The sequence below is a fragment of the Sminthopsis crassicaudata genome, chromosome 3, assembly GCF_048593235.1.
Source record: "Sminthopsis crassicaudata isolate SCR6 chromosome 3, ASM4859323v1, whole genome shotgun sequence".
NCBI lineage: Eukaryota > Metazoa > Chordata > Mammalia > Dasyuromorphia > Dasyuridae > Sminthopsis > Sminthopsis crassicaudata.
The window spans coordinates 173,820,721-173,842,133 of NC_133619.1; the positions used below are offsets into that span (position 1 = coordinate 173,820,721).

Consider the following 21,413-nt stretch of genomic DNA (forward strand, 5'->3'; position numbering starts at 1 on the left):
GAACTTAGATCTTTCTGGCTGCAGGTCTAGCACTCTATTCACTGTGCTACTATCTAACTGTAGTCCTATTTGTACTCCAAAACCTCAAGTCCTTGGATTTGTTATTTTTGTGCCAATGTCCTTTTAAGGATATACCCTTACACCAGCAATGATGTATGAGTGAGGTAGTAGAACAAGTCTTGAAAAACTTGTGCTTGTTCATTATTTCAGTGATTTTTAAATAGCTTCAAAGGGTTTGTGTTAAACTGACCAATTTTGTTCTTCTGTCTTTGATTCTCCTCAATCATATACCCAAGAGGGAGGTCATTGAGTGATTTAGCCATAACATCATTGTTTTTAATTCATCCTTCATTCTCTTTTAAAATTATTTTTTAATGTTCAAAAGTGTTTATAGTAGCTTTCTTTTGTGGTAGCAAAGAATTGAAAATTGAGAGCATGTACATAAATTGAGGCATGACTAAACAAATTATGGCGTAAGAATTTAACTGAATAATAATTTTCTTTAAGAAATTATGAGAAGGATTTCAGAAAATATGAGCTGATGCTGAATGAAATGAGCAGAAACAAAAGAAAACTGTCCACAGTAACTGCAATATTTTTGATGATCAACTTTGATAGAATTAGCTTTTCTTGGACATTCAATGACCTAAGATAATTCCAAAAAATTTTTTTAAATTTTTTAAATTTATTTTTTAATTTTTTATCTCTTTTTTTATTAATTTTATAATTATAATTTTTTTGACAGTATATATGCATGAGTAATTTTTTATAACATTATCCTTTGTATTCATTTTTCCAGTTTTCCCCCTCCCTCCCTCTACTACCTCCCCTAGATGACAGGTAATCTCATACATGTATTACAGTATAACCTAGATATTATATATGTGTGTAAATCCAATTTTCTTGTTGCATATTAAGTATTGGATTCCGAAGGTATAAGTAACTGGGGTAGATAGACAGTAGTGCTAATATTTTACATTCAGTTCCTAGTGTTCCTTTTCTGGGTGTAGTTGTTTTGTTCATCATTGATCAGCTGGAAGTGAGTTGGATCTTCTTTATGTTGAAGATATCCACTTCCATCAGAATACATCTTCATACAGTATTGTTGTTGAAGTGTATAGTGATCTTCTGGTTCTGCTCATTTCACTCAGCATCAGTTGATGTAAGTCTCTCCAGGCCTCTCTGTATTCTTCCTGTTGGTCATTTCTTACAGAACAATAATACTCCATAGCCTTCATATATCATAATTTACCCAACCATTCTCCAATTGATGGACATCCATTCATCTTCCAGTTTCTAGCCACTACAAAAAGAACTGCTATAAACATTTTGGCACATACAGGTCCCTTTCCCCTCTTTAGTATTTCTTTGGGATATAATCCCAATAACAGCAATGCTGGATCAAAGGGTATGCACAGTTTGATAACTTTTTGGGCATAGTTCCAGATTGCTCTCCAGAATGGCCGGATTCTTTCACAACTCCACCAACAATGTATTAGTGTCCCAGTTTTCCCACATCCCCTCCAACATTCATCATTATTTGTTCCTGTCTTCTTAGCCAATCTGACAGGTGTGTAGTGATATCTCAGAGTTATCTTAATTTGCATTTCTCTGATCAGTAGTGATTTGGAACATTCTTTCAATTTCATCATCCTTCATTCTCAAAGAGGACCAATGACATCAGGAGGATGATGTCTTTAATTGCAAGTGAATGGGATTTAAGTGAGACAGAGCTGTGCAGAATTATCAGATTTACTCTCTCCCCCAGAATAAACAGAATCCAGTGACAAGAGACAGGTCAAGACTATTGGGATGGCCCCAGAAGCAATGGCAGACCTTGGCCTTTTTAAGCTAAGATCTTTCCTAGGTTTAAGTTTGTCTGAGTTAATGCCCATTCAGTAATTAAAGGTTTGACAGAACTAAATCAAAAGATGCTCTAGTTTGTTTTCATCAATCTGGGAGGGGGAGACTCTCAGAGTTTCTGGCTAGAACAGAAACAAGTATTGTTCTTTATAGATTTGTAGCATTCACCAAATCCTAAAGAGGAATTGGACCTTAGAGTTCACTGATAAAGGAAATGCCTTGATGAGGATGTTTCAACTATTGCAGAATAGCTTCTTTTCTATAATGAAAGTCTTAGAGAATTGACTGAAACAGAAAAATGAGAGAGTAAGTGACTTGCTCAGAGTCACAAATCCAGTATAGGTCAAAGGCAGACCTCGAACTTGCTCTCTTTGATTTTGAGGCTGCCTTTCTGCCCCAAACACTGCCTTTCCAAGTCCTAGAAAAAAGTCCGTTATGCAGTTCTAATAGACTTGTGATGGGAAGAGCCATCTTCATCCAGAGACAACTATGGAGACTGAATGTGTATCAAAGCTAGTTAGTGTCTGCGACTCACCTAATTGTATTATGTCCCACAAATCACCAATTCAACAAACTCCAGTATTTTTCTTTGATATTAGAGTTTATGCTAAATACTTAAAAATGTTATTAGTATCCTTCAAGGCCAGAGTATAATGTTCATTGTCATGTACTTTATTGACATTAATGTAAAGGCATTTATCAGCTGATCACTCTGATGATTTTGTATTATATTTATATAAATTTTGTATTTATTTATCTGTATACATGCTGTTTACATACATCTGAATATATATCATGTATACATACAAGAAGAATGTAAGCTTCTTAAGGGCAGGATTGTTTCATGTTTGTCTTTGTATCTCTTGTGGCTCATTTCAATGCTTTGTATGTAATAGGCCCTTAATAAGTTGATATGGTTGAATGGAATAGGATAAATAAGATTCTGAGATTAGGATTTAGAAGGGATTGGGGGAGGAAAAGATATTAAGAATTAGGAATTAAGTCCAGGAGAGATGCCACAATGTAGTTAGCATGAGGTTGCTGTATTCCTTAGAGATTCAGTGGAAGGTTGACATGAAAAGGAACCATAAGTTTGCCTAGACCTGAATCTGAAAGTATATCATCATAGGAAGAAACATGAAGATAATAGACCAGGTAAATGTTTGACGTTTCTTCTACCAAGAAAAGTCCTTTTTTACTCTTTAACAGTTCCTAAAGCTTTAGGTTAAATTGAGGGAGAAAATAAGATTCATGAATTTTCCTCTAGAGGGCATATGTAGTCTGCTTAATTAAAAATGCAGTTTAGATGAATTTGGGATTCTCCCAGTTGAAGTAACTGGTAAAGTTTTTTTGAATTTTTGGTTTTGGTCTCGTCCTGTGAGTTTTAGGAGAGAGAATTTTAGAAACTCCCTCTATGAGCAAAAGACTTTTTGATTCTAAGGTATATTAGACATCCACTAAATTGTTGGTCTCCAAATTTTTAAAAATTCAGCATCTTAGTTAGTAAAGAATTTTAGAGTGTGTGCCCCTTACATACATGTATTTATTTGTTAATTATATATTTTTAAATCATGCAATTATGCAGCTAATTAAAATATGTTTATTTTAAAATTGTATATTAAATAATTATTAATTGACTTTTATACTTTATAATATGTGAAATATTATATATTATAATTATATATTCATGGTTGTCATGCATTTTGTCCTGTGCAAAGGAAACAGAAATAAATACAAATTAAAAGGGATGAGCTAAAGATGAAATATTACATTGTTTTATTTATTAATTGGTACAGAATGTGTTTGACTTAAGGGATAAAGTAGACTTGAAAATTTTAATTCTTATCAATTAATCATTCAGCTAATTTTGGCAAAAGTAGGTGAATTTCTTTTTAAAAAATATAATTTTAATAGAAAGATTCATAATGAAATAATAAAAAAGTAAATAGTTACTGTAGATAATAGTGCTGGATTTGGAGTCAGGAAGATCCTGAGTTTAAATATGACCTCAAACATACTGGCTATGTGACCTCAGCAGGTAATTTAATTCTGTCTCAGTTTCCTCATCTGTAAAATGGGCTGGAGAAGGATCTGTCATGCCATTCCAGTATCTTTGCCAGAAAACCCTAAATGTAGTCACAGTCAGACATAACTGAAAAATGACTGAACAGCAACAAAAATAATGATTAACGAATAGAACAGTTTTTCAACAGGAGTCATGTTTATGCATAGATACTATACATAATGCAACAAGTAAAAGTGAATTGTCTTAGATCTCAAAATTGTCTTAGATCTCAACTCAAAGTTTTCAAAGTAAATCCAAACCTCTTTGTTTACATGTTTCTGCTTAGTGCATGGTATCTATTTCCTATTTATATTTAGATATTTTAGTTGTGTTTTCATATGAGTGAGAAATAGCAAGAAGTCCAAATTGATTTTAATGTAGAGTACAAACAGTAAGATGAGGAGGGAAGAAGGGAAGGTTGTGAAAGGCTGTACAAGTCAAATATAGGTGTTTATATCTAATCCTAGAATAACAAGAGGAACACTGAATTTGTTGAATCTGGCAGTTTGTGGAACACAATGCAATTAGATGATGAAGTGGATAGAACTTATCTTCTTGAGTTCAAATTCAGCATCAGACAGACACTAACTAAATGACTCTGGGAAAGTTAATTAACCCTGTTTCTTCATCTGTAAAATGAGCTGGAGAAAGAAATGGCAAACCATTTCAGTATCTTTGCCAAGAAAAACCTAAATGGGGTGCAGCTAGGTGGCGCAGTGGATAAAGCACCAGCCCTGAAGTCAGGAGGACCTTAGTTTGAATCTGGCCTCAGACACTTAACATGTCCTAGCGGTGTGACCCTGGGCAAGTCAGTTAACCCCAACTGCATCAGGAAAAAAAAGAAAGAAGAAAGAAAAAAAAAAGAAAAGCCTAAATGAGATCATGAAGAGTTGGACAAAACTGAAATGATTTGAAAATAACCATCACATTAGAGAATTACACCTGCCCTTCAGGAAAATCACTTTGACAGAAGCATGGAGGGGAGATTGAAATGGAGAGTGACTTGAGACAGGGCGATGACTACAAAGTTATTGTAATAGTCCAGGGGACAGGTGATGAGGGCCTGAAATAGGGTGATGACTGTGAATGAAAAGAGGGGACTGACAAGATGATGATATTTGGAACCCAGTTGGATATGTGGAGGTATGAAATGAGTAAAAGTAAGGAGAGAGTTAATAATGAAGTTGTGAACTTGGGTGACCTGAAGGATCATAGAATTCTTAATAGAAATAAAGAAATTTGGAAGAGGAACAAGTTTGGAGAGAGAGGATAAAAATCAGGGAAGCCCATCCATATCTGCTCATCTATTGTGACTCAGTCTGTTCTATCTAATATTTTTTAAAAAAGGATATGAGGGAGGAAAGACTCTCATTTATAATTCACTGTCTCAGCAGATTTGGCTCTCTTGGTGTTTCTTGCTGTAGATAAGAGGTGATGGGGGGTGGCAAAGAATGAATATATTGACACTGTAGATGTACAGTGTTTTTATTTTCTTTTTTGTCTACACACTCAGTTGATTATGAAAATAATTCAGTATGTTAGCTGCTACAGATATTATTTCAATTTGCAAAAGAGGAAACTGAGGCTTAGAGAAATTATGTGACATCAATGGCTACAAAGTTAGTAAGAGCTGGAAGTAGATTTTAACATGGTATTTCCTAACTTCAAGTATAATACTCTTTCCATTACTTCCTGGTGCTTTTCAAGAAACGGAGATCCTAGGGATTATGCATGAAAATTTATTCATGCAAAGGAGCCCTAATAGAAAAATAATATTGATAAGGACCCTTTAATTCCATTAGATAATGTATACATGCACATATATATGCATGCATATATTTACATATATACATCATACATACATATATGTATATCAGGATATAGTGGTCATGTAGTAAAAAGAGCTTAAAACTTAGATCTAGATTTTTAGCTCATGTATTTAGTAGCTTATGTAATCTTGGGTAATTTAGCTTTTCTGAGTGTCAGTTTCATCATCTATAAAATAGGAATAAGAAAGCCTATATTATCTATATTGCAGGATTTTAAGAAATAACTGATAATTTTAAGGAAATACTGATATAAATAGCTTATAGATATAAGCTACTAGGTCAAATCAATTCAGTATTTGATGAAATTTGGAGCAGAAAAGAAATAAAATAGTTTTAGGGGATAGAAGGGAAGATAATTGGAGATGGTGAGTACTACATAAGCAAGCTATCCCTAACTTAAACATTTGCCTTCTGGAACACTTTGAGCTATTCCCGCTTTTCTTAAATTTCCCATCCCTTTAACTCTGAATTCACAATTCGTCTAACAGTTCCAAGTTTTTGGTTTTTTTTCCCCACAATTCTCATGTCAGTCATTGGTGGTGCTAGTAGTGGGGAACTTGTAGAGTTTGGATCTGTCTTATTTGTGATATATGATTTGTTTGTAGGCCAGTGACTGTTTATTGTTCTACTAGAGTTTGGATTAAAGGAGGAAAAGTCAAGTAGCTGCCCAGAATACAACATTCCTGGTAGGAGTGGGGTTGTAACCCTGGACACACACAAATACACATATGTTCATATTATCTATACAGATGTAGTTCCTGCCTTGGGAGGCTTAGATTCCTGAAATGAATAGTAATGAATCTTTTGGGGAAAATTCTGTAGGCTCTCTCTCTCTCTCTGTGTGTGTGTGTGTGTGTGTGTGTGTGTGTGTGTGTGTCTGTATGTTAGGTTAGCAGAGATTTCCAGAAAGAATAAGGAAGAAGAAAGGGAGCATTAAGTTCAAATGGTGGGCAGACAAATAACTTAAGAAAGAGATGTATGGGTCACATTAATACTCAACACATTTCCCCAGCTTCTGTATCCAAAGAGAGTGTGAGAACTGATGACTGTAGAGGTGCTGCCGAAGGTGTGATCTGCTATTTCAAACTATTTCCAATTGGGTGAGACTATCCCTTACAGACATTACTTCTTTTCTTACTTTGGCTGGCTCATGGAGAGAAAGGCGCTTATTGTCTAACCTCCGTATCAAAGTAAGAATCTCCTTCTGCTCCTTGTACTTAGACAGTCTCTGACTCATGTGTACCAATGTCTGTGCTAGTTTACTCTTTCCCCCAGTGATTGTTTTCTCTCAATACACATACATATAAAATTGCTTTACCATGCTAACCATCACGTACTATGTCTATTGTCAAAGCAGTTCTGGGAACAATAAATTAACTCATCATGCTCAGTGCTAGGAATAGTAGTGGGAACAACAGACTCCTCCACAGAAGCTATTCCTATTTGCAGGATCAGGCCAAGGCAGAAGGAGAAATCTAAAGACCTGAAATAGTGGCTTTGTATGTGACCCAATCATAAACCTTTAGAGATAAGAGCTCTTCATTTTTATTTATTGTGACTCTTTTTGGTAATCTGGTGAAGTCTTTAGGTCCCTACTTAGAATGTTTTAAAATGTAATAAGGTAAATAAAAGTAAAATAAATAAAAATAAAATAAAGTTCTCAAACTAAATTGTATATGTAATTAAAATATTATAAAAAGAAATTAAATTCATGGACTTTGGGTTAAGAACTCTTACTCTAGATCCAATACAAGCCTAATATTATAGATATTTACCTATAGGACTAATATAATTATAAGTATGGAGTGGGAGGAAGAAGGGAAAGGATCAAAAGATTATGTCAATGCCATAATGCTTGGTTTTCTTGCTTCTCCTCCACACTATGTATAGCCATTCAAACTGTGGTCTGAGAGTTAAATTTCCTCATGGTAAATTCCCAACTGCCTTTTCTATGCCTCTTATTAGTGAGGGTGAGAGGTGCAGGCACCCTATGCAAAGCTCATAAAAGGATGAAAAAACTAGCCTCTTCTTTCTTTATGGAAGAAGCTACCAAATTCAGCATAATCTAAAGGAATAAAACTTCATTCTCCTTATCCCACTTTATAAGTGGCCCATAAGTTAATATAATATGTAATAAAGTTAAACTTCAGATAATAGTTGTATGATCCTGGGCTTCTTACTTAATTTCTCTCAGCTTCAATTACCTCATCTGTAAAATGGAAATAATAATAGCCCCACCTCTGTAGCTTACTGCAAAGACTAAATAGGCTAACATGTGTAAAGCACTCTGTAAACCTTAAAGCATATGAGTCTTTGTATCCTCATTTGGAATTTTCTTGGCTGTTTTCTTCTCCAACTCATTTTACAGATGAGGAAACTGAGGCAAAGATTAAATGACTTGTCTAAAGTTCCAAAGCTAGTAAGTGAAACCATATATGGGAAGTTTAATCTTCCTGTTTCTGACCCAGCACTCTGTCCATTGTTCTACTTCACTGCCCTTTTTATAAATGCTACATTCTTCTTCTCCTCCTTCTCCTTCTCCTTCTCCTTCTCCTTCTCCTTCTCCTTCTCCTTCTCCTTCTCCTTCTCCTCCTTTTCCTTCTCCTTCTCCTTCTCCTTCTCCTTCTCCTTCTCCTTCTCCTTCTCCTTCTCCTTCTCCTTCTCCTTCTCCTTCTTCTTCTTCTTCTTCTTCTTCGCTATTTGCTAGTCACTGACTACTCTTCTTACAATTGCATGTTTCACTAGGATCCAATCATATAAATGCAAGAGACAAAATATCCTCTTTAGTTATAAAACTTTTTCTTTTTCCACTAATGAATGAGAATTTGGGAAGGAATACGTAGCTTCCCATTTCCAGAAGGAAAACTTTCTTCTTTGCTTTTTGGGATTTTCGGTGGGTTTGTCCAACTTACCTGCTTCTTATTATCCAATTTGAATTAATGGAAGTAGTGTGAAAGCTTCTTACTTCACAGAATAGAAAAATGTCTGGTCTAGTGCTATACATGTCAAAATGGCATGTGAGTTTTATCCTCTTGGTTTTTCTCATTCCTTCATATAATAAGATTTATTGAAGTAATTCTTCCCTAGCATGTGGTATATAAATATTATTTGTTCTTAGAAACTTCTTCCTCTCTAATTAGAACAGCTACCTTGTGAGTTAATAGCAAGCCTCCTTGGATAAACAAAAAGTCAATGTTGGCAAGGTGATAAATGTGCTGAATTAACCTACCTCTTCATATTCCCATATAACTCAACATTTAGTCTGCTGAATTTTCCAGTTTTATATGATTTATATTCTACTGTTCATTATAGTTTACATAGTAACTGAAGGAATACTGAATTCAAAATAACTGGGTACAAGTCTCAGATGCTGGGCAGTGATGATCACTGAATCTCTCCTTTCCTTTTCCACAAATTGGAGGTAACAGTACTTACTATGAAATATATAATAATTATAATGATAATAACAATAGCAGCAGTGATGATGATAATAGTAATAATAATGATAGTAACAGTGACATAATTTCATAGATCTAGATAATAGGTCTGCAAACTACAACTTACTAAACTTTTAAATTAAATTTTATTATATTTAAATATGTAAAAATCATTGTGGGACAGGCAAAAACAAGGCAGTGGGCATAGATTGCCATCCCCTCTTCTGAAATAAGGAGAGACCTGAAAGTCATCTAATATAGCACCATATTTTATATTTGATAGAGGATCACAAATCTAGAGCTGGAGAGAACCTTAGAAGCCATCTAGACTTAACACTGGTATTTTACCAATAAGAAAACTGAGGACCAGAGAAATCAAATGACTTGCATAAGGTTCCTGCTAAGTATCATAGCTGATAGTCAAACTCTGGTCCTAATAAGAGTTCAATATTTTTGTATCCTTGCCAGTTTGATGTGCCTGTGGTCCAAAAGGTGCACATATTTCTTTCAATGGCACAGATAACAATTATATAACTCTTATCCATTTCTCCATGGTATTGGAAGAAGGGGGAGGTTCCTTCAAAGAGGCTTGAAGCCTTCCTCTAAATCAGCTCATATTGCTGAATCTGGAAAAGAGATGAGAGAGAGAGAGAGAGAGAGAGAGAGAGAGAGAGAGAGAGAGAGAGAGAGAGAGAGAGAGAGAGAGAGAGAGAGAGAGAGAGAGAGAGAGAGAGAGAGAGAGAGAGAGAGAGAGAGAGAGAGAGAGAGAGAGAGAGAGAGAGAGAGATCATGTATTTACTGACTGAGTTGGTTTTTACAGACTTTTAATCTTTTCCTTGTGGATACTGGTTTAGACTGTAGGGAATAATGATGGTTTAATGTCAATGCCTGATCCATTTTCCATTTTTTTTTTAATATTAAAAAAACCACTTTGCTTAAATAATTCAGTTTGGTATTATTTTAATTACATTATATATTTTCCCATTTTTATTATTTTAATGTGATATTGATTTTATTTTTTGCTCTAACAAATCAATACTCCAATTATACACAAATGACTGATTTGAAAATGTCATCAGTCATGGAAAGAATGCTTTTAGATTTATTTTCAGTTCTATTTCCAACGTTGCCTAGATGTGTGATCATGGGCAAATCATTAACTTCTCTGAGCCTCAATTTTCTCATCTATAAAATGGAGTTAACTACCTTTAGTAAATGCTTAATATGTATATTGTAAGAATTAAATGAGTTAATTTATGTAAAGGGTTTTGCAAATTTTAAAGTATCATATAAATGTTGTTATTATTGTTATTATTTATCCTTAAAGATTCCATCAATTTCATTTTATCTGTGACATTATTTCTTGTGCTTTTCATGTTCAACATCTTCCAATTCTTCCTTTCCCTCCTCTCCCTTTCACCTCCTTCTTTTCTTTCCTTCTTTCTTTTTTTCTTCTATCTTCTTCCATTTCTCCCCCTTTTTAATTGGAGCGTTTTATTTACAAAGCATATGCATGGGTAATTTTTCCAACATTGATCCTTGCATAACCTTTTGTTGCAAATTTTCCTCTCCTTCCCCCCACCTCCTCCCCTAGCTGGTAGGTAGTCCAATACATGTTAAATACATTGAAATTCATGTTAGATCCAATATATGTATACATATTTATACAATTATCTTGTTGCACAAGAAAAATCAGATCAAGAAGGAAGAAAAAGAAAAGCTGAGAAAGAAAACACAATGAAAGCAAATAACAACAGAGAGAGTGAGAATGCTATGTTGTGTTCCACACCCTGTTCCCATGGTTCTCTCTCTGGGTGTAGATGGCTCTTTTTGTCACTGCACAGGTGGAACTGGTTTCAATCATCTCATTGTTGAAGAGAGCCATATCCATCAGAATTGATCATTGTGTAGTCTTATGGTTGCCATGTATAATGATCTCCTGGTTCTGCTCATTTCACTTAGCATCAGTTCATGTACATCTCTCCAAGCCTCTCTAAAAACATCCTGCTGTTCGTTTCTTATAGAACAATAGTATTCCATAGCATTCATATACCACATTTTATGCAGCCATTCTCCAATTGATGGGTATCCATTCAGTTTCCAGTTTCTAGCCATTACAAAAAGAGCTGCCACAAACATTTTTGCACATATGGCAGGTCTCTTTCCCTTCTTTAGGATTTCTTTGGGATATAATCCCAGTAGTAACACTGCTGGATCAAAAAGGGTATAGTTCCAAATTGCTCTCCAGAATGGTTGGGTATGTTCATAGTTCCACCAACAATGTATCAGTGTCCCAGTTTTCTCACATTGATCTTTTTCCATTTCTGACCTGATCCATTTTGTCCCCCTTAATTGTCTTGATCATTCTTTCTTCCAGGAGTTCACCCCATTGTTACTAGACTTAGTGCAATTGACTTCGTCTTATTGCATCTCAGAACTTTTACACTCAAGAAATCCATTAGCCCCTAGTAGAGTTTGGACAGAAAATGCCATCCACAACCAGAAAAATAACTATGGAGACTGAATGTAAATCCACACATGCTATTATGTTCACTTCTTTTTCCTGTTTTTTTTTTTTAATCTCTCCCATGGTTTTTCCTTTTGCTCTGAGTTTTCTCTCTCAACATAAACATGATTCACAAAGCAATGTGTATTTAAAATAATAAATTTACTAGGAAAAAAAGAAACCCACTAACCTTAGCCTCCACAGGAAACCATGCTTAATGTTCCCTATGATTTTTTAAAGTTTTTTTAAGTTTTATTGCTGTGTATTAAAAACATAAATTTTCTTCATATTCATGAAAAATATTTTTTAACAGAGTAAAATAATTAAGTAAAACCAATAACATATTGACCTCATTGAAAGTACATGCAGCATTTCACATATGTAGCACACTTTTCTATTAAAAAAAATAGATGGAAAAATATGTTTTCTTTCCATACCACCTTCATCCTCTTTAGAAGAAGAAAAACAAATTTTTATGATAAATAGCCAAGCAAAACAAATTTCACCAAAAATATGTGTTTTGTTCCTTACTCTAAGTCCATCATTTCTCTGCACTACACAGTGCAGAGACTCCAAGAGCAGCTGATCACTTTTCTCTTCAGGCCTCTGGAATCATGAATGGTCATAATTTTTAAGTGTTCTTAAAGTTGATTTTATAGTGTTATTATTATCATATAAAATATTCTTCAAGTTCTACTCACTTCACTTGTCATCACTTATATTGTTATAATACTGGTTTTGTAGTATAAATCATTCTTGTTCTGCTTACTCCCTTTTGCATCTTTTTAAATCTTTTTGAAGTCATCACTTTCCTCATTGGTGTTACAATATACATTATTCCATCACATTCATATATAACCACTTTTCCAGCTATTTCTCAATTGACAAATATCCCCTTGGTTTCTAGTTTGGTGGGTTTTTTGGCATCTCAAAAAGAGTTGCTAATAGATATTTTTGTGCATAAAAGACTTTTTTCTTTTTTGATCTCTTTTGGGTAAAGATCTAGCATGGGTATAGCTGAATCAAAGGGCACATATTATTTAGTAATATTTTGTGTATCATTCTAAATTTCAATATTGATTAGTGCACTAACTCTTCTTGCAGAAAATATTCATGATGTATAAATTTGAGACTTATGCATAGTTTTTTATTTATTAATTATAGTTTTTATTTACCAAATATATGCTGGGTAATTTTACAGCATTGACAACTGCCAAACCTTTTGTTCCAATTTTCCCCTCCTTCTTCCCCACCCCCAGATGGCAAGTTGACCAATACATATTAAATATGTTAAAGTACAAATTAAATACAATATATGTATACATGTCCAAACAGTTGTTTTGCTGTACAAAAAAGAATCGGACTTTGAAATAGTGCACAATTAACCTGTGAAGAAAATAAAAAATGCAGGCAGACAAAAATAGAGGGATTGGGAATGCTATGTAGTGGTTCATAGTCATCTCCCAGAGTTCTTTTGCTGGGTGTAGCTGGTTCAGTTCATTACTGCTCTATTGGAATTGATTTGGTTCATCTCATTGTTGAAGATGGCCACATCCAGAATTGATCATCATATAGTATTGTTGTTGAAGTATATAATGATCTCCTGGTCCTTCTCATTTCACTCAGCATCAGTTCATGTAAGTTTCTCCAGGCTTTTCGGAAATCATCCTGCTGGTCATTTCTTATAGAACAATAAAATTCCATAATATTCATATACCACAGTTTATTCAGCCATTCTCCAATTGTTGGGCATCCACTTAGTTTCCAGTTTCTGGCCTCTACAAAGAGGGCTGCCACAAACATTCTTGCACATACAAGTCCCTTTCTCTTCTTTGAGATTTCTTTGGGATATAAGCACAGTAGATATAAACACTGCTGGGACAAAGGGTATGCACAGTTTGATAACTTTCTGAGTTATGCATAGTTTTTTATCAAAGCTTTTTATTTTCAAAACATATGCATAATTTTCAATATTCACCCTTGTAAAATGTTGTGTTCCAATTTTTTTCTCCTTCCCTTTCCCCGTCCCCTCCCTTAGATAGCAAGTAATCCAATATATGTTAAGCATGAGCTATTCTTCTATATATATTTCTACAATTATCATGTTGCACATGAAAAATCAGATCAAAAAGGAAAAATATGAGGAAGAAAACAAAATGCAAGCAAACTACAATAAAAACGTGAAAATACTGTATTGTGATCCACACTTAGTCCCCACAGTCCTCTCTCTGGGTTCTGCAGTTTTTAAACTTTTAGTTATTTCATCAACACATTTTTCAACATTCTTCTCTATTTATTGAAGTCACTAAACATCAAACATCTGCTCATTTAAAAGTCTTATCAAATACTTTGTAGATTTTTTTTTAAATTTCAGTTTGTTTTTTCTTTTTTGGCAACAGATTTTATTAAAATGCAGTTATCTATCTGCATGTGGTAAGCACACGAACTCTACAGAATGAAGTGATTAAGTATCCCATATAATGCTATTTCTTATCCTTTGAAATAAAAAAATAACTTATGATGAATTATTTTTAAAAATTCTCTAAGGATTCTTGATTCTCTAAGGAGAATCTGTGAGCCAAACTTAACTAGTTCCAATTTTATTTATTTATTTTTGGGGGCTTTCCTTTAGAACGAGAATAAATGTTGAAATAATTCCAGTCATTGCACAAGGCTCTCACATTTAGAGATCAATGTTAATGTTTATGGAGAGTCTAAAAACTTTGTGACACTTAGCCCCTTCATTTATTCTTTCAGGTGGTAAAATATATAAAGAGCAGGACCTAAAATCCGTTAATCCTGAATTCAAATTTGAACTCAGAAATTTGCTAGCTATATAATCCTGTGTGAACATCTGTGTGCATCAGTTTTGTCAACTCCAAACCAATATAATATTATGATAATATAATAATATATATATAGTATTATGATATACCATAATAATAATGTTATAATAATAGAAACTACTTCTCAGGACTGTTGTGAGGATTAAATGAGATAATATTTCTAAAATGTTTAGCATAGTGCTTGGCACATAATAGGCTTCTAATAAATATTTCCTCCCTTCTTTTGGATTTATCATTCACTCATACTCATCATCACCACTGCAGAATCTAAAAGAAGCAGCAAAGGACTGAAGATATTTTATGTTTTTCTTTGTTTCATGGGTGCCATATTTAAAGAATTTATCATTTAATGCCAAACTTTCTATACTTATCAGCAGATGTAGTAGAAAGCAGATGTAAATTGTCATAAGACCCATATTTAAAACCTTTCCAGCATGATAGAAGCTACCAGGCCACCTATAAGAAGCCAGAGTCACATCTATGCCATGTTGTGACATTGAAGTTATAATATACTACTACCCTTATTACTCTGAAGCTAGGTGGCATAGTGGATAGAATAGTACACTCAGTCTGGAAAACCTAGAGTTAATTCTTGCCTTAAACACTTAGTAGTTGTGGGATTCAGGGCAAGACATTTAAGCTTTTTTTTAGCCATAGTTACCTCATCTGTCAAATTAGGATAATAATAGAATCTAATAAGATAACATATAAAAAGTATTTCATAAAGCTTACTATAAAAATGATAGCTATTATTATTATTACTACTACTAGTGCCACTACCACCATCACTACTACTATTCCTACTTCTATTATAAGTGAGAAATAGTGAAGACTGAGACCTCTTGTTTAGGATTTAGCTTCTTCTTGAGTTTGGCCACTCATCTGGTAGAAGAACTCTATCTGTGTTTTGGGTAACAAAAACCCAAACTCTGATGATCCTATACAGTCAACAAAACACTTAAACAGAAGGAAAGGGATTCATAATTAAACAATCTTATTGCCTGTTGATAATTCCCTTCTTCCAAGGGTATCAACTAACGCATGGTTATTTCTTCTTGTTCTGTTGTTCTTTTTGGGATAGTTTCAGAACAAGAGGATCAGTATTAGAGGAACAATTAGTTTCTTAAGAAGTCCAGATAAATTTATGTGAAATGTTGGAGTAAATTTATTTCTCCCAAGACCAACTGAGCCCTCATTCTACATTTGTGGGACCCATGACAGTTCCTTTACCATCTCTGGGCCTCAGTTCTGTCATCCGTAAAATGAAGGGTTTGGTCTCTATAACCTCTTTCAACTATAATTCCTATAATTTTTTGCAGATAAAGAGAAGAAGCCAGAATGAATGCAGCAGCTCTAGTCAAGACCAGTACTCAGAGAACATGGCACAATGCCATGTGTAAATAGGAATTTTATATATGATTTGAGATGATTACCATGACCATTTTAGTATTAATGGCTCTGTCAGTAAATTTCCCTTAGTACCAATGCAGTTTTTTGACTCCTTCTTAGCATCAACTAATAGACCCAGAGCCATGTCCATATTACCAATGTGGCTTCTTTACACAGTATCTCAAGAACCTATGATTCCAGTGCTACTTTTCCCTAATGATGAAGGCACTTATATATGTTGGGTCTTTATGGACTATAGTGCTTCTCCCTCCCCACCCCATAATTCCTGCAATTTATCACTAGACCAATTTTCTAGTAAAGAACCACTTAAACTTATCTGTTCCCATAAAGACACAGATTGTCATTAGACACATACTTAAAGCTGCCATGCACTAAGAACTTAGGAGTTACTTCAGTGCTATGATAAACCCTTGAAGAAGGATTTTAATGGAAGCTGCAGAGTGCAGACTATGAAATACCTTTTCTCATGAAAAATGATGCTGATTCTGGGTTTGATTAAGCCCCAAATAAATAGATATTCTTTGCTTCATAGAACATTTTTCTGAAATAGGAGAGAGAGAATTTTACTCTCAGGTAAATATCCCAAATTCTTAAATATCCTTAATCCTCAAATATTCTCAATATTCCAATTATTCCTTTGCATTTTGACTGGTTCAGGCCAGTTCTTATCCCTTCCATCACCTACAGATAAGTGCAGAACAGTACCTTTACCCTTTTACCCCTTCTTCTCCTAGGAAAACAACAATAAGACAAGTACACATATTTCTTAAACCAGAACTTAAGCCTCAAACACAAAAACACACAAAAGTTCAGTTAAAGAAGAAATATTACATGTAACATAAGGCAAATCTCTTCATATAGAATAGATAGAAGGTTAATATATATATTTTTGATCATTCACAAGTCACTTAAAAGCTTATTGACTTATGACTACATAACAGATGAGTTACTAATATGCATCAATTAGGCCATGAGCATTTATTAAGTGCCTACTATGGACCAAGGACAGATCTTGCCCTTAAGGCAATGGTAGGAGTTTCCATGCTGGGCTCCCCCATACTGATATGGCTCCCCCATACTGGTCTGATTTTTTTTCTAAGTAAGAATCCATAGAAATCAAGCAAAGAACATGTTGTATAATAGCCTGTCCTAGAAATCTGGATATGAAGAAGAGTTATGTATAGTAGGTACATATTAGTATGTTATATATGTATAGTAGGTACATATTATGTATAGTAGGTAGATATTAATAATATCAAGATCAGCAGTTCTAGAGAAGTCTTCAACAGTAGTTGATAGGTTCTCAAGATAATTATTTCTGGCAAGGATAGCAGTTGATGAAATACATAGTTTTATCATAGATGACTGAACACTTGTGTGATTGCTTTCAGGTTATGCCTTCCACGTAGGAGCAACAAGGTGGTCCAGTGGATAGATTTTGGGCCTGGAGTCAGGAAGATGACTGCAAAACTGCTATCCAAAACTTATTATCTGTATGACCATGGACAAGTCACTTAACTCTGCCTGACTCAGTTTTTTAGATTGTAAAATAGGGATAATAATTGTATCTTCCTTTAAAGTTTGTTGTGAGGATCAAATGAGAGATTGACACATAGTAGGCACCCTAAAGGTCTATTTTCTTTCCTGGCCATTGATTCTCTAGAGACATTAAAACTCTAATATTTCAATTTGTTGGAAGATAGATGACTGATTACGGTAGGTAATCATTACTGAGATAATGGAAGCTCAAAGTCATGAACTTTGGATTGCAAAAAGATTAGTGCTGTTGATTCTAGAATATAAGGAAGTTAGAACCAGTGAAATACAGACTCCAGATTCACATTAATTTATAAAACTAAATTAATGTGATTCATCTAGGAAACACAGCAAATAACATATTGGCTTAATTCAGGCTAATAAGGCTTATTTATCAGAACAATAATCATGATTGATCAATCAAAAGCAAACATAAATCATGAAACTGCATCATCAGTACTTATGCATTAGGAAGAGGATTCATAAAGAAATGGAAGTTTTATATCGTGCCTATATCATTAATCTAATATGACAAGGAACAGAAACCAATCACTTAGAGTTAATTGCACCCTAGAATTAATGAGTAAGATTTGTTTAAAAAAGAGTTCAACTAATTTTATTGGGTTGAGTCTATTCCAGAGGAAATAACAAAAATGATGTTCAGAAATTCTATTGTGTATCTCTCTAGTATATTTATTATGTGATTTTATGAGTTATAGTTAGATGTCATCTTACTATGACTTGGAGGTGAGTTTAAACCTTAATTTATTAGTTTTTTCTTTAGTCCTCACTATTTGGCATTGCTGCTGTTAGAGAGGGACAAGCAGATGGCTTTTTTTTTTTTTTTTTTTGTCCTCAAAGCTTCTGTATTACTGGTCATATAATTCTTCAATTATTTCAAGCCCATCAATAGAATTAACAAATATTTACAATTGACATTGATTGAATATGCATGGATAATGGCATTTCCCTTGCTTACCAATTAAAAAATAGCAATGCTCCCTTTGGTAGTAGATATATTAAAATTAGAATGAGATAGAGATTAGCATGGCCTCTGAACAAGAATGACAAGCAAATTCATGAAGCATTCCATTTTTTTTATTGTCCACAAAGAAACAACATTAAAAAATAACAGTACCAAACAAGGAACTTTAGAAACCCAGAAGCAATATTAGGATCATTGCGGAGGAAGCAAATCCTAGCAATATTGTAATTCCTATGCTATGGAAAAGCAGAAGTCATAAAGATATAGTATCTAAATGGAAAGATGACTCATGTTCTCCTTGAAAAGATGAAAAGATCATTGAAAAAATTGAATTTATTAGATGTAACAAAAAAAATTTCATAGGTTATACCTAATTATCTTACATTGAACTAAATTTATTGTGCATCAGCAAAAAGGTCACCATGCAGATAGTTGCAGCTTATCTGTTAATATCTGTTGCAGAGGATAAGGAGAGAATTCTATGAAGAATTTGATAAGACTTTTGAAATATGATTATTAATATATGTATATTTACCCACAAATATAACAAATAAATATTGCTATATAGTATACTAAATATCACTAGATATTATTACCGCACATAATGTCTATTTCATGTATATATATATATATATTCTACCTGTGCTTTAATATTCAATTACTTAAATGCAGAGGATGACATGGGATAGACAAGGAAAAATTGTCAAACATGGCTCAAGACTGAGAAATAGAAGATAGAAGATTATATAATTCAAAGAAACCAGAAGAACTAAAAAAATATGCAAAATTATTAAAGCAATGTAAATGGAAAAAACCCCACCAGTCTTGGCTCTAGAGAAGAGCTGACAAAATATATATTTTCCCCTTCTTTGAAGAAGTGAGAAGGGGGTAGAGGATACTGTTATGCTAGTTTTAAAAGATATCACTGATGCATTGATTGTTTTTGTTAAACTGCTTTCCTTTTACTTTTTTGTTCTTCAATTTTGTTACAAACTATGGCTTGATATATATTACAGGAGTTGGGAAATCTTGGGAAATGAAAAATGATATAAAAACAAAAAATATTAGGATATATATAAAACTAAGGGTAGGATAAAATAAAACATACCCAAATACAATGAAGAATTTCTTTAAGAAAATTAGAGGTAAGCACTGAATAATGTCACATACAAAAAAAATTAGATTAATGTTAATAGATGAAAAACAACTGGTTACCAATGTGAGGGATTAGAAAAGTGTATCAGATCTCTATTTTGTACATCTTTTATACAATATGCCCATATTATATCCTTTTGTGTGTCATAGTCATGAGTTAATGTTTTGTCTACCCCTTTGGTCCCAATATATAAACTCCAAGAATTTAAAGGGACAGTGTGTTAGTTTGTTACCTAATTTTTATGTTTCTTTTAGTCTCTGCATACAATAGGAGCTAATAAGTGTTTGTTGAATTGAGTTGAATTGAAGTAAAGATTGCTCCTATACCTCTGTCTCAGACCTCTGTCCATTGTATGTTATTTTTATAGATAATGAGTTGGATCTTCTCAGAGTTCATTTAACACTGTCATTTAAGTAGCAAAGCCTTAACTTTCTAAAGCTTACCCCTATATCTTAAAAGGATAATAATATTGTTATGGAATATTATTGTTCTGTAAGAAATGACCAGCAGGATGATTTCAGAGAGGCCTGGAGAGACTTACATGAACTGATGCTGAGTGAAATGAGCAGAACCAGGAGATCATTATACATGGCATGGCTAATTTCAACAATGAGATGATTCAAACCAATTCCAATTGTTCAGTGATGAAGAGAGCCATCTATACCCAAAGAGAGAAAGAATTATGGAAACGGAGTATGGATCACAACATAGCATTTTCACTCTTTCTGTTGTTGTTTGCTTGCATTTTGTTTTCTTTACCAGGTTTTTTCCCTTCTTGATTCTATTTTTCTTGTGCAGCAAGATAACTGTTTAAATATTTATACGTACATTGAATTTAACATATATTTTAACATATTTAACACATTGGACTACCTGCCATCTAGGGGAAGGGTGGGGGGAAGAAGGGGATAATTTGGAACAGAAGGCTTTGCAAAAAGTAAATGTTGAAAAATTTTCCATGCATATGTTTTATAAATAAAAAGCTTTAATTTAAAAAAAAGGATTCACGAGTTTTCCAAAGTTTATAATCTCTGTTCTGGGAAAATTTTGCCCCAATTTATTGCTCATCATCATTACTATTTTTTCTTTCTTTCTTTTTTTTATGAGTAGAAATGTTATGTATGGAATGGTGAACCCAATATTTCCATTAACAAACTTTGGGAGATAAAATAACAGGGTGTGGGTGTAATAGAATCATAGGAAGGAATCTCAGGAGGGCATATGATCTATTTCTCTGCACCTAAACCATGTTGGACTGATGGAAAACACATATGTGGATTTCTTTTTTATCCCTTACATAATGTGCTGGGACATGGTGATCTTCTCCTAGGCAAGATTCTGGACAAAGTATAGTGGGCATAAGGACAAAAGCAATCTTCCTCGGTCTTGCCCCTGTCTGTTTTGGCACCTTTTTTTAAAAGATGAGAAATGGTGCCTCGCTGACTGGCTGACTGACTAAGCTAATGTTATCTCTGGCTATTATTGGGCTAAATATAAAAGTAATTTTGTTCCAATTATGTTTATTCATTTATTTGCCCCCAGGAGCCGAGGCCTCTCAACACTGGAAGGTGCCAGTTTTATTCAAGTGGGGTAGGGTTCTTGTATGACGTCTACCAGACTGAGGTAAATAAAAACTTTTGCTTTGTGTGTCGATAACTTTAAAGATCTAACACATTTTCCTGTGTTCTTCTCTAAAAGAAAATGTAATATTCCAATTCTACCAGGTCTTCCCACATCTCCTGTCGTGGTGGGTAATTTATTTTCTGTGGTTCGTTATTTT

The 21,413-nt window shown here is 33.8% G+C and overlaps 1 protein-coding gene and 1 pseudogene across 3 annotated transcripts in view; both read left to right on the forward strand.

The window, feature by feature from the left end:
- Positions 1-21,413, forward strand: part of TMEM255B (transmembrane protein 255B) — a 117,439-nt gene that overhangs the window by 69,526 nt on the left and 26,500 nt on the right. For 2 of the 3 annotated variants that reach the window (XM_074299596.1, XM_074299598.1), the window contains one exon: positions 21,176-21,256. The exons of the other annotated variant lie outside the window; for it this stretch is intronic. In XM_074299596.1, the coding sequence (XP_074155697.1) occupies positions 21,176-21,256 (81 nt within the window). The remainder of the gene's footprint in view (positions 1-21,175; positions 21,257-21,413) is intronic. 3 annotated transcript variants of the gene reach the window in all.
- LOC141565175 (U6 spliceosomal RNA) lies at positions 18,491-18,591 on the forward strand (annotated as a pseudogene).